At 33.2% G+C, this 12,596-nt stretch overlaps 1 protein-coding gene across 1 annotated transcript; it reads right to left on the bottom strand.

Annotated features, from left to right (window-relative positions):
* Positions 1 to 2,569: 2,569 nt before the first annotated feature.
* On the bottom strand, positions 2,570 to 5,132 carry LOC109186855 (gibberellin 3-beta-dioxygenase 2-like). Its single transcript, XM_019337024.1, has 2 exons — positions 4,672 to 5,132; positions 2,570 to 3,293 (listed from the first exon to the last, which is right to left on the bottom strand). Exons 1-2 carry the CDS (start codon positions 5,109 to 5,111, stop codon positions 2,642 to 2,644), a joined length of 1,092 nt encoding a protein of 363 aa, XP_019192569.1. The 5' UTR covers positions 5,112 to 5,132; the 3' UTR covers positions 2,570 to 2,641.
* Between the last annotated feature and the right edge of the window lie 7,464 nt (positions 5,133 to 12,596).

The following is a 12,596-nucleotide window of genomic DNA, read 5'->3' as shown; positions in this document are numbered from 1 at the left end:
CGCAACAACAAATTAAGGAGGGCGGCGAGCCGGCGACATATTCCAAATTCAAAGAGCGCAATCCCCAAGCAATTAAAAGTTAGGCATTTATATTATATTCCAAAATCATTAGGCAGCAAAATTTCCAAAATTAAATAAGAGAATTACGATTTAGTTCTGGTTTGACTCCTCCTATAAAATCTCACATTCTTCAACTTTAACAGGGTGTTTGGTTGGAAGGGGGAGGGGAATTATCTGGGAAAGGAATTGTAATTTCGTGGGAGTTGAATTACTGGGAATAAAGTGAGAATTTAAATTCCAGTGTTTGGTTGACAGGAATAGAATTACTGGGAATTTCAATTTCAATGTTTGATATACATGGAATTAAAAGGGAATAAGTAGTATAAAGTCCAAAATGTCCATTGTTGTTGTTAAAAGGAAAGATCAGACATTCATTTTAGGTTAAAAAAGAGAAGGGTAATTTTGTCTCATCAGTATTTTTTTTTTCTTCCTAAAATCACAGGAATTAAAATCTCAGGAATTAAAATCCCAGGAATTAAAATCCCGGGGGGAATTGAATTTTAATTCCATGAAAATGGAGGCATTGCAATTCCATGGAATTGCAATTCCCTCCAACCAAACTACGGAATTTAATGGCCTTTGAAATTAGGTGGGAATTAAGTGGGAAGGGAATTTAAAATCCCTCCAACCAAACGCCCTGTAATATTCATCCAGAGATCTTTGGAGACAAGGAGGTGAGAATTTAAGAGCCACAAATTGTCTTGGTAATCAAGAAGAAGACTAGGGAGATTTGGGAAAATCACCGGATTCATTCTTGTAACTCTCTTTGATGATTTGTAACTTCTTTTATATCTTTGCTATGTATAATTTAGCCATGCTTACTAAATTCAATTAGGAATTCTTGGGTAAAAGTGTTGATGAACCTATGTACCTGAGCTTTCAGATTCTTTAATATATTATTTTTTGGGTTATAACTTGTGTTGTAATTGTGTTTTATATTGTTGTTGCTAGTAGTTAAACGGCCGTAATTACTTGTTTCGTTTGCTTTCTTTGTGTCACAACGGGAGTTGGGCATAATTTAGGGCACACACAATTGCACTTAATTGTTGCACCTTGGGAGAGGGCAAATTGGTTAAGGAATAACTCTTGATTATTGCACATCGGGAGATGATATTAGTTAGGAATTAATTATGAATGATTATTCTTGTCTTATTGGGTGTTTATATCACGGGAATGGATATTCATTAGTGTTAGAAACTACGGGAGTAGCTCTATACCATCTTTGCATTCTCACACCTGTTATACCCAGATTTAATATTGTCCTTAAGATTTGGCACTAAGTGATTAAATACTTGAATCCCAGGAATCTCATCTTCTCTCTATTGATTTCAAAACCTGAATCTTGTTTTTTTTACATTAGTTTTATTTTAATCAACCATCCATGTCTTTCGTTAGGATTAGCTTCTTGTGAATAAATTAGTAGTGCTTGATACAACCACTTCCCTGAGGATCGATAACTCGTACTCCGAAAATTATTTGTTTGAATAAACATTCTGCGGTAAGATAATGTATTGTATGATTTAAAATAATGTACTTTTATGTGTTAGAAAATGTACATTATATGTGTTTTAGAATAATAATGAAATTTCTGAGGTAAGATAATGTATTTTATGAGTTAGTATAATATACTTTATGTGTTAGAATAATGTATTTTATGAGTTAGAATAATGTATAATGTACTTTGTGTGTTAGAATGATGAAATTTTTTGGGTAAGATAATACATTTTATGAGTTAGAATAATGTAATTTATGTGTTAGAATAATGTATTTTATGAGTTAGAATAATGTACTTTACGTGTTTTTAGACCATGGTTCACACAACAGTATGATTGGAGTCAACTCATATGGGTCGAATTGGCACGTATTGATACCTAAAGGGTTGGCTCAACTAAATTTGCTCAAAAGTCAATGAAATTATATTGTGGTCAATGGATCGCGAATAAATGTTCATTTTTAGTATATTGAATAATGTTCACTTTTAATATACGGAAAGTTCAATTTGTTATAGTATAAACAAAAAAAAACGTTTTCAATAAATAAATAAATAAATAAATATTTAGGACACAAAAAATTAATTGACTTTCAATATACTAAAAATTGAACATTCGATATACTAAAAGTTAATCTTATGTTAATGGTCCATCTTATGAGTTTAATTTTACCGTGGTTTAGGGTATAATGATTGCAAAATTAACAAACATGCATAGGACAAGTAACATGAAACAATGTCACTCTAAATCATCACTCGAGCAAAATGTAAAGCTTTGATGAGAACCAAATATTGTGCTATGATGTAGTATATTGTATTGAGAAACATAATAGGGTTAATGCTAGCTGGGTTATCCAAATATACTAGCACCATCATGTTTAGTCTTAATCTTATTTCAAAAGTTAAGTAGAATCTAACCAAACCCGACAACACATGACGAACAAAACAACAAGAGACTTTATAGTCATTACACAACCATGACGAACAAATAACGAACTAGAATCAAACCAAACCGGACAACCAAACAACAAACTAGCATCCCTAGCTAATAAATGAGCCACAACATTAGCAGAACGCTTAACAAACAAATTTCTACACTTTTAAAGCTTCCACATTGTCACCAAGTGATGCCTCATTACCAGTCGTTTGGGCATTGTCTTTTTCAATGACGACTGAATTATTGAAACGAACCGCCTCCAAGGCCTTGTCAAAGTGCACACCCTTAATCTCACGGTACTCCTTCCATGATATGGGGCGATACATGGAAAAATCACCGTCGTTGATCAATTTAAGTGGCGATGAAATATTGACATCAATCTTTGGGCCGAAGAAAAAGGGGATGGAGATGCGGTGATGGGCCTCACTCACAATGGCCCGATGTGTCACGCTTTTGAACCGTCCATTAGAGGTTATTTGCAACAGGTCGCTGACGTTGACGACAATTGCATCAGAAATGGGCTCGACGTCGACCCAATTGTGATTGGGCCCAATCACTTGGAGGCCTCTATCGGTGTTGCTTTGGTATAGTAAAGTTATAAGAGATGAGTCTGTGTGGGCGACCATGCCCAATGCGCGGGTTGGGTCTGGGCATTTCGGGTACGAGTTCAAATGTAGGAATGCTTCGGTGCTTTTGGGGTTAAACCATTCCACATCTTCATCAGATAGGCCCAATGATTTGAATATTAAAGAAGTTATCTTTACAGCCAGGCCCATCAATTTTTCTTGGTAATCGTCAATGGCAGTGCTGAAACAAACAAAGCAGCAATGTATATATCATCGTTTCAACAAATATAAAATTAAAAAAAAAATGATTACGCTTTATATTCATCTTGTTGAGCATATTTACCAGATAAACAATCGATTATGATTCACATGTTACTTATAACCTATCAAAAAATAATCAATCAATTTTTTATTGATCTTTAGTTGTATATGACCCTATAATCAGAATAAATATTTTAAAAATACCTAAATAAAAAATTAAGATAATTAATTTAATATAATGACATACAAAGCAAAGCATCAATATGATCAAAAAAATTAAAACAAAAATCGAAAAGTACTAATTCAAATTTAAATTAGATGAGCCGGCATTTTTTCTTACCCGAATGGGCTTATGGGAATTATTTGGCTATGGGACTTTAGGGAGGCCGAATGGGAATTTATTCTTGTGATGGTCTTTGTGGTATGAAAAAGGGATTGGGACCGCTGAATTGGGCCTGGTTTCAATGGGCCGGTAGAACAGATTTGGGGCGTATTATATGAGGCTTGCCTGATTAATTGATGTGGCAGTATTGGGGTTGTATATGGTGAAAATAATTTTGGTGAAATAGCCGAATGGAATTAATTCGATTGGGCTTAAGGCTTGGGTGGAATTTTAAGGTTGTCTCCATGGGCTTGGGAAGGCCGAATGTATGAGCTTGAGGAGATATGGGCTTGAGCTATGTTTGAGGTGGGGGAATAAGGGAGGTCCACCTAGTTGGGTGGACCTCAAGTGTGGCAAGGTTTGTATCTTGAGGCATGAAGGTGCATTATTAAAGCAAAGCTTTTTAAAGTGGAGCTTAATAATGTCATGGAATTGATTCTACTATGGAAAATGATATTCCATGAATGGGGGAATAAGGGAGGTCCACCAAGATGGGTGGACCTCATGAGTTGCATTCGGCCAATTTTGGCCATTTGGGTGCTTTAGGCCATTTGGCCCTTGTGTTTGTTAGATGTTATCCTTGTGTAGATCTTAGACCAATTTTGGTCCTTGTGTAGTGTTTAGACCTTTTTGGTCCTTGTATATGTTGGTGAGCCATAAGTCACTTTTGGGCCTATGGCGTATCTTGTAAGGCCTTGGGCCTCTTTTAGTGGTGAAATAAAGTTCTTCAGTTCGGAAAAAAAAAAAATTGAGATGGAATGATATCCTTTTTAATTAAGGAATAAGATTTTTAATTGAACGGATAATCAAATCCATAATTGTGTTTTAAAAAGTTGTAAATGGAACACTAATTATGATTTTGATCACATTCCTAATGTATAAATCCATTAATCAAACACACTATTAACATATTTTGTAAAGAAAAATGAGTATTTAAAAATTAAAAAATAAAAATAAAAAACCGCATGATGAATACCAAAAAGGGGAGTAATCTTGAGGCCAAACCCGGCGTACAATCTCCATAGGCGATCCCGACATGGTGAATCCTTCCATCCACATGAGACTGTTAAAAACGCGTGAAATGGGGATGATGCCGTAGCCAGTGGGGCTGCCCGGCGAGCGCAAAGTGAGGAGCTTCTGCTCCCTCGGCAATGCAAAGAACCGGCGAGCCTGATTCTCAATTTCGGCAAAAAGCGCCACTGGAATCCCGTGGTTGATCACCTGAAAAACACCCCAGTTTTCACAAGCCATTTTTATTTTCTCGACGGCTTGCAGGTCCTCAAGATCGATCAAGGGAACAGATTCGTCGCTTGAAGAAGAGTTGATGCAAGGGGAGTCAACCCAAGTGTGGGTATCGGGAACTTGGTCGGCGTTTTTGAAATCCATGGGGACGAGATGATCCAGCTCTCTGTTCATGGTTACGTTGAAAGCAGTGAAGAGAAAAGTTGGAGGTGCTATTGTATTGTTGCAGTTCTTTTTTCTCAAAATGAAGAAACTTCTCAAATTATATATTGTTCCACGTACTAGATTTCTCTCATTTTAGTTACATTCTTAAATTTCATTTCATTATTTCCCAATAAAGATAATACTTTCCGTTACGTTTTTAAAATTTGTTTTCCAAAAAAAAAAGATAATTCTTTCCGTTGCGTTCTTAAATTTTATTTTTTAAATAAAAATATTTCTTTCCATTACGTATTTACGTTCTTAAATTTTGTTTTCCAAATAAGGATAATTCTTTCCGTTACGTTCTTAAATTTCATTTTCCAAATAAATAAAGATATTTATTTCCATTACATTCTTAGTTTTGTTTGTCAAATAAAGATATTTATTTCCATTGCACATTCTTAAATTTTGTTTGTCAAATAAAGATATTTCTTTCCATTAGGTTCTCGTTCTTAAATTTTGCAATGCTTCTTATCATTCTTAATTTTTCTGCTACTAAATTTCCTCCCTGACACAGTGACACCCTCCCATACGGAGAAAAAATTCTTTTTTTTTTTTTGAAAATGAATGCTACTGGTTCTATTACATTGTAGTATCTGTTCATATACTTTCTCAACCTACTGAAACACAGAGAACCAATAACGCCTCCACTAAGGCTCGAACTCATAATCTTCCAAATGGAAGTCCAACCCGGATACCATTGGACCACATAGTCCTAGTGGAGAAAAAATTCTTTAAGAAACTATCTTTTAAAGAAATGATTTTTTCCCTCATCTTAGTAAAATATTTTAGTATTGAAATTAGAAATTGATTTCCTTTTACAATTTATTCTAATTATAATTAAAATTTTAATATATAGATAGAATAAATTTTATTATGTAAATTTTATAAATTGTCAAATTATTATTGTTTATAAAGCTATATATTCATAATTTTTGAACTCTATATTCACAATTACATAAATATATGTTCATAATTACTAAACTATATATTTATAATTATAAAATTATATATTTATAATTTTTTAACTTCATATTCACAATTATTGAATCTATATATTCATAATTACAAAATTATATGTTCATAATTATTTTCACAACTCTATATTCATAATTATAGAACTAAATGTTTATAATTTTTGAACCACATATTCATAATTATTAACCGGTTTGCTTTCGTCTCCCGGCGGGAGACGAATAGCTAGACCTTCGTCTCTAGTCATAGCGGGAGACGAAGAGATTGGAGACAATAAATTGAAACATCTGTGCTCTAGTCATGGCTGGAAACGAAGAAATGGAGACAATTAATTAGTTGTTTTGACTTTGAACCTTAACCTCTCCAAAAGATAGACACTTTGAAACCCAAAACAAGTAATTAATTAACTACAAAGGGCCTTTCAAAAAAATTAACTACAAAGGGGTTTTGAATTTTTGAAATAAAACCTGGGAAAAGAGTTTATTACCAAAATAGTCCCTCGACTATTGTGAAATTACCAATTTGATCCTCGACAATTTTTCTTACCCAATTTAGTCCTCTGACTTTGAAAATGTTAACCATTTTGGTCCTCCGTTAAAATTCTATCCATAAACTGTTAAATCTAAGGACAAAAAAGTAATTTCATATATTTTATTTATTAAAACTTTTCTTCTTCCTGTCTACCAACTCCTTTACTGTTTTGGGAATCCGCAAGCAATGGTCATAGCTTCATTATCATATCATTAAATCATCATTAATCCATAATCATCCATAACCATCTGTATAGCATCACCATCATCTTATTAATTCATAATCTCCATTAATCACACCAAAACATCACCAATAAACACCATCAAACTTAATCATAAACAACATAATCTCACCTAATCCTCCAAGCCTTGCCGGAGCTAAGACGCCACTACCGGCCACCACGCACTGCCAGGGAACTGCTTACGCCGAACCTTCGCCGCCGGAACAAAGGTCGTCGCTGCTGCTTGCTGCCTTTCTTTGCCGGGAGAAACTGTGTTGTCGAACAAGAGGGAGAGTCACCATCCCCCACCGCTTGCTCTGCTCGCCGAGAAACTAGTCACCGCCGGACTGCCACTGCTTCGCCGGAAACAGGGGAGGGAGGTCCTGTTTGCCCTTGTCTCCAACTGGTTCCGTTCCCATCATCAGCCATGGCACCTGGTTCTCCTTCCGTCGAGCAGCACCAAGTTGAGTCTTGGAATTTTATGCTTTCTGGGTATGTGAAATGTGGGTTGATTGATGAAGCAAGGAGTGTTTTTAAGAAGATGGTGGTGAAAATGTTGTGTCTTGGAATGTGATGTTAGTGAAATGATATTGCTTTTCAAGGATATGCAGATCAGAGATCAGATATGAAGCCTGATGATTGTACCCTTGTGTATGTTCTGTCTGCCTATGCTGGTGTTGGAGGTTTGAGTCAAGGGAAGTGGGTCGCATCTGTGCTATGACCATTGCTTGCGGATTCCCAAAACAGTAAAGGAGTTGATAAACAAGAAGAAGAAAAGTTTTAATAAATAAAATATATGAAATTACTTTTTTATCCTTAGATTTAACAGCTTATGGATATAATTTTAATAGAGGACCAAAATGGTTAACATTTTTAAAGTCAGAGGACTTAATTGGGTAAGAAAAATTGTCTAGGACCAAATTAGTAATTTCACAATAGTCAAGGGACCATTTCAGTAATAAACTCTAAAAAAAATGAGGTGTATAAATACTAGAGGGGGAGTAATCTTAAGGCCAATATTTAACTTACTATTAGGAATAATTGTAATATTATTTTGATGAGCTAAAATTGTAATTTTAGAATTTTTCACATTTTATTTTGAGTTTAGTTTACCAATTTTCGAATGGATCCGGACCAAAAATCCTACGAATTTGTGAGGAGACTAGAAACCTTTAGAGTCTTCGTACTTAGGATATATTTGCAGCAAAAATACTAAAAGGTGTTGACAGGTCACTGGCCAAGGCATGTTGATAATTCCCCCCAGAAGCTGTGTTCGAAACCAGTACTATTGACTTTTACAGTCCATGAGTAAAGAAGGAAAGGATGAAGACTGCAGAAAAGGGGAAGAATTATTACGTAAAAGAGGAAACTAATTTTGAGTTTACAAGGTGCACAAGAGTGTGAATGATAATGCGCAAATCATCGGAGCTCTCGCATGAGTCTTGACGGAATACGACCATAAGAATTAAATTGACGAAAAATAATTATTTTCGGGGACCAAATCGATGAATACGCGATTGAGGGGCTACATTGACAAGTTGCTAATAATTGAGGGACCAAATCGTTAATTCACTTTTTTTTTTTTTTTTTTTTTTTTTTTTTTTTTTTTTTTTTGTAATTGTATGGTAATGTTTTGCATGCTCATATTCTATGTCTAATGTCTTTCTAATTTTTTTTTTTTTATTTATTAGTCTATATGGTGAAAAAACTCCTCTACGGGGTATTTGTTTAAATATCAAGTTTATTTTGTGCAAACACTTTTGACGAGTTCACCAGTGGTTCTATGATTATGAGTACGATAAATGATGTGTATGAGAGGAAACGTGTGAAGCAGTGTCTGTTAGATGAGTTCTCTTCAACAGCGAACATTAAAAAGAAAATGAGTGTAGTCGTTAAGAATGCAAAATTAGTTGATAATGCAGTCTTAGTTTCATTTTTCTGATTGAACTATCAGTTTTATAGTTGATCAAACCATATTGAATATTTGTATGTTTTATAAGTTATATACATGTTTTCTACCATCAAATAGAATTAAGATTTACAGTTTTGTACCATCGAATATAAGTTTGCACCTAAACTTACAGTTTAGTTTTTATAGTGTGAGTTTAGGTGCGATATTTTCTTAGCCTGCAGTTTTAAAATACATCTGATTTGCTGCAATAGAGTTATATCAATTTTTACTGTAAATAACCAATTGCATCAGAGTGTTATATCATCAGGGACGAAGTCAGAAATTTGATTGAGGGGGGCGAAGTAGGACGGATTCAGAATTTTTTTCGAGTAAAATTAAAGAGAAACATTAAAATAAAAGATATAATATTAAAAAAAGAAATTTATCTAAGAATTTTTTTTATAACCATTACTTAAGAAATATAATTGTAATTTAATAAAATAATTTGAATAGAAAACACATTATAAATTATACATATCACTATTAATATAAAAGAATGATATATATATATATATATATATATATATATATATGTATGTGTGTGTGTGTGTGTGTGTGTGTGTGTGTGTGTGTATTAAATATTAAAAAAGTAAATGTGTTAAATCCATAGGAAAAGGACAAAACCTTTTCTATTACAAGGTTTTGAACTTAAGACCTTTTCTATTACTATAAATATGTTCTACCAATTAATCTAACTCCTTACTTGTTGATACTTACTAATTTTTTTATACTAATACTAAAAAATATACTATATATACATATACATATTATATAGGGGTGGGGGTGAGGGTGTGGGGTGGGGTGAGCGGGGCAGCTGATCCCCCTGCCCCCTCTGCCTCCGTCCCTGATCATTTGCATTAAAATTTACATGTTAGTCGTGATGTTTAGGTATAAAATTTAATTCTATAATATAAAGAGTGGTTGTCCAGTATAACATTTAAACATACATAAGTAACCACTTTATAAAATTTAATTCGAGTAAATTTCAATTTTGTTTATATGACTATTGAGATCTTGTTAATTTTAATCCATGACTTTCAAAATTAACAATTTAGTACCCTAACTATTCAATTTTTATTAATTTTAGTCCGTCCGGCCAAGTTACCGGTCAATTGTTGCCGGAATCTTTTAAATCATTTTAATTTGTTCAATGATGGGGGCAATATAGTCATTTCATGTTAATTTCTTCATCATCAGCTTACTCCGGCGAGGGCGGCTCAATTCTTCTGTCCGGCGGCGATCTTGAAATTCCGTTCGGGTGGAGCTGAACAATGTAGGTCTATAAATCCTCAGAGCGGTGGGGAACAAAGCAAAGAAAAACAACAGCTAAAAGGAATCTGGTTCGGGTTTGGGACTCAAAGTTTTCAAACGTGAGTCGACGAAAATGTCCTCTGTACATACTTTCTGATTCAAACGTGGCCGGAAAACCTCCATTCTCATAGTAGACGACGAAGAAAGTATGTGCAGACAAGCCTAATTGATTTAATTAAATTAATTAAATGCTTGTGATGATTGGTGAATGAAGTTGTTCCCGGAAAGTTCAAATTTAAATAAATAAAGAAACAAACTCCAAAATATGGAATTCTTAATTAATTAGTTTGAATAATAATGTCTAACTGGTATGGTATAGTCGCATGATTTAGGCAAGTAATATACTTTCAAAATTTTCAAACGTGAGTCGACGAGAATGGAGGTTTTCCGGCCATGTTTGAGAGTAGGGCGCCGTACAGAACATAAGTAAAAGACCAAAATGCCCTCATTATTTTATCATTAAATTTTTTTCGGTCACTTTTCGTCAATTGATAAAAATTGAATAGTTAAGATACTTAATTGTTAGTTTTGAAAGTCCTAGATTGAAATTAACAATACCCCAATAATTATAGGATCAAAAGTGAAATTCACTCAATTTAATTCTATAATATAAAGAATGGTTCCTATTTATTATATGCTTTTGTCATTTTGTATTAGTTTCAGGAAATCAAGTTTGAACACATTGTCAGAAGGTACAGATCAGAATACAAGAAGCTTCACTTCCTCCACCATTATATTGTAATTCTTGAGTCTTTAGTTTGGTGTATTTAAATGTAATATATACTTAGGTTCTTATAGTATGTATCTTTTTAGTTCCTATATATCCTTAACGTACTTCTTTGTATATCTTATGTAGATTTAACAGTGTCTGTGATGTTGAAGGTAGATAAATGTTATTTTAGTAATTAGTATGTAGTTTACAGTCACAAATGTTAAGTATAAGAATTAAGAATGGATTTTTAGTCACAAATAAGTCTCACATTGCAAACTTTCTTTTATAATGTAAATGTTAATCTTTTTTTTTTTTGAAAATATATGTGGTGCTTTATTAAAAATATGTCGAAATAATGTCTGGTGGGAGAAGATCCCAGTACATAGCAGTCGATTGCTGGTATGCTGAAGTAGCTAAGACATGAACTATAAAATTGTCTAGTTTAGAAATAAAATGGAAAGAACAAGACAATCATGTTATTCTATTTTATGTTAATCTATTCTTATAATGTAAATGTTAACTACAATTGTGGATAGGATAAAGATTCATTTCATTTGTGGATAGGATAAATGTTAATCTATTGTAGTTAACCTATAGTTCACCAAAAACATCTATCTTTTTTATATATAGGATAGGATATGATAAAGATTAGGTACCAAAAAATATTAATCATCATAATATATAAAATGTATTCAGACGTTATCACATGTGGATTGTTACTAATGGAACCCGTGTTTGTGCACGGTCAATTGTATGTTGTTCTTTCAATTCAAATGATTTAAAAATTTTAATATGTTGTGTTGCTTCAATACAAATGATTTAAAAGTTTTAATCTGTTGTGATTTAGAAAAATGTTGTAAGTAAACCACTAATGTGATTTACAAATAATTTTTTTATAATTTGTAATTTTGAAATATATTGAGATATGTGCATGTGTTTACACTATTGCATCACACATACGTACACTTGATTCACGTTTCCTATTTTGAGTAACGACACCAACCTCCTCGGCCTGGTTGGATTTCTGAGGGGGAAATAAATTAAAGCTTTGGCTTGTAAGCTCCCATTTTGGCTTGTAGTTCCAGTGGTGATGGCAATTTTTATCATGCCTGAAATGATGAGCAGCAATCGCGTTGGTTATGCATGGACGAATACATGAAGCCCAGCTGTACGGGATGAGTTAAAAAATGAGGTGCATGAATACAATAAAAGGGAGTAATCTTAAGGCTACTATTTAATTTACTATTAGGAATAATTGTAATAATATTATTTTAATGAGCTAAAATTGTAATTTTAGAATTTTTCATATTTTATTTTGTGTCTAATTTATCAACTTTCAAATTGACCCGGACCAAAAATCCTACGAATTTGTGGGGAGACTAGAACCTTCAGAATATTTGTACTCGATCAGGATATATTTACAGCAATGGTACCAAAAGGTGTCAACAGGTTATTGGGTAGCTTTTGTCTATAATTCCCTAGTAGATCAGAATTAGTTTTTACAGTGCATGAGTAAAGAAGGAAGTATGAAGACTGAAGAAAATGGGGAAGAATTACGTTTGACAGGTTACGTGATCAAAATTTATAAAGATAAAGAAATTTCTCAAATTATATATTGTTTCACACACTAGATTTCTCTCATTTTAGTTACATTATTAAATTTTGTTTTCCAAATAAAGATAATAATTACCGTTACGTTCTTAAATTTTGCAGTGTTTACTTTAAACTATTATAGAATGTGTTATGTAGGTGACTTCT

The sequence above is a fragment of the Ipomoea nil genome, unplaced genomic scaffold, assembly GCF_001879475.1.
Source record: "Ipomoea nil cultivar Tokyo-kokei standard unplaced genomic scaffold, Asagao_1.1 scaffold1407, whole genome shotgun sequence".
NCBI classification, from domain to species: domain Eukaryota; kingdom Viridiplantae; phylum Streptophyta; class Magnoliopsida; order Solanales; family Convolvulaceae; genus Ipomoea; species Ipomoea nil.
This window is presented reverse-complemented; position numbering and strand designations above follow the sequence as displayed.

Excerpts from the sequence above, each read along its gene's own strand:
- LOC109186855 (XM_019337024.1), bottom strand. The coding sequence starts at position 5,111 with ATGAACAGAGAGCTGGATCATCTCGTCCCCATGGATTTCAAAAACGCC. Across the intron at positions 3,294-4,671 it reads CAAGATTACTCCCCTTTTTG|CACTGCCATTGACGATTACC; the intron begins GTATTCATCATG and ends TGTTTGTTTCAG.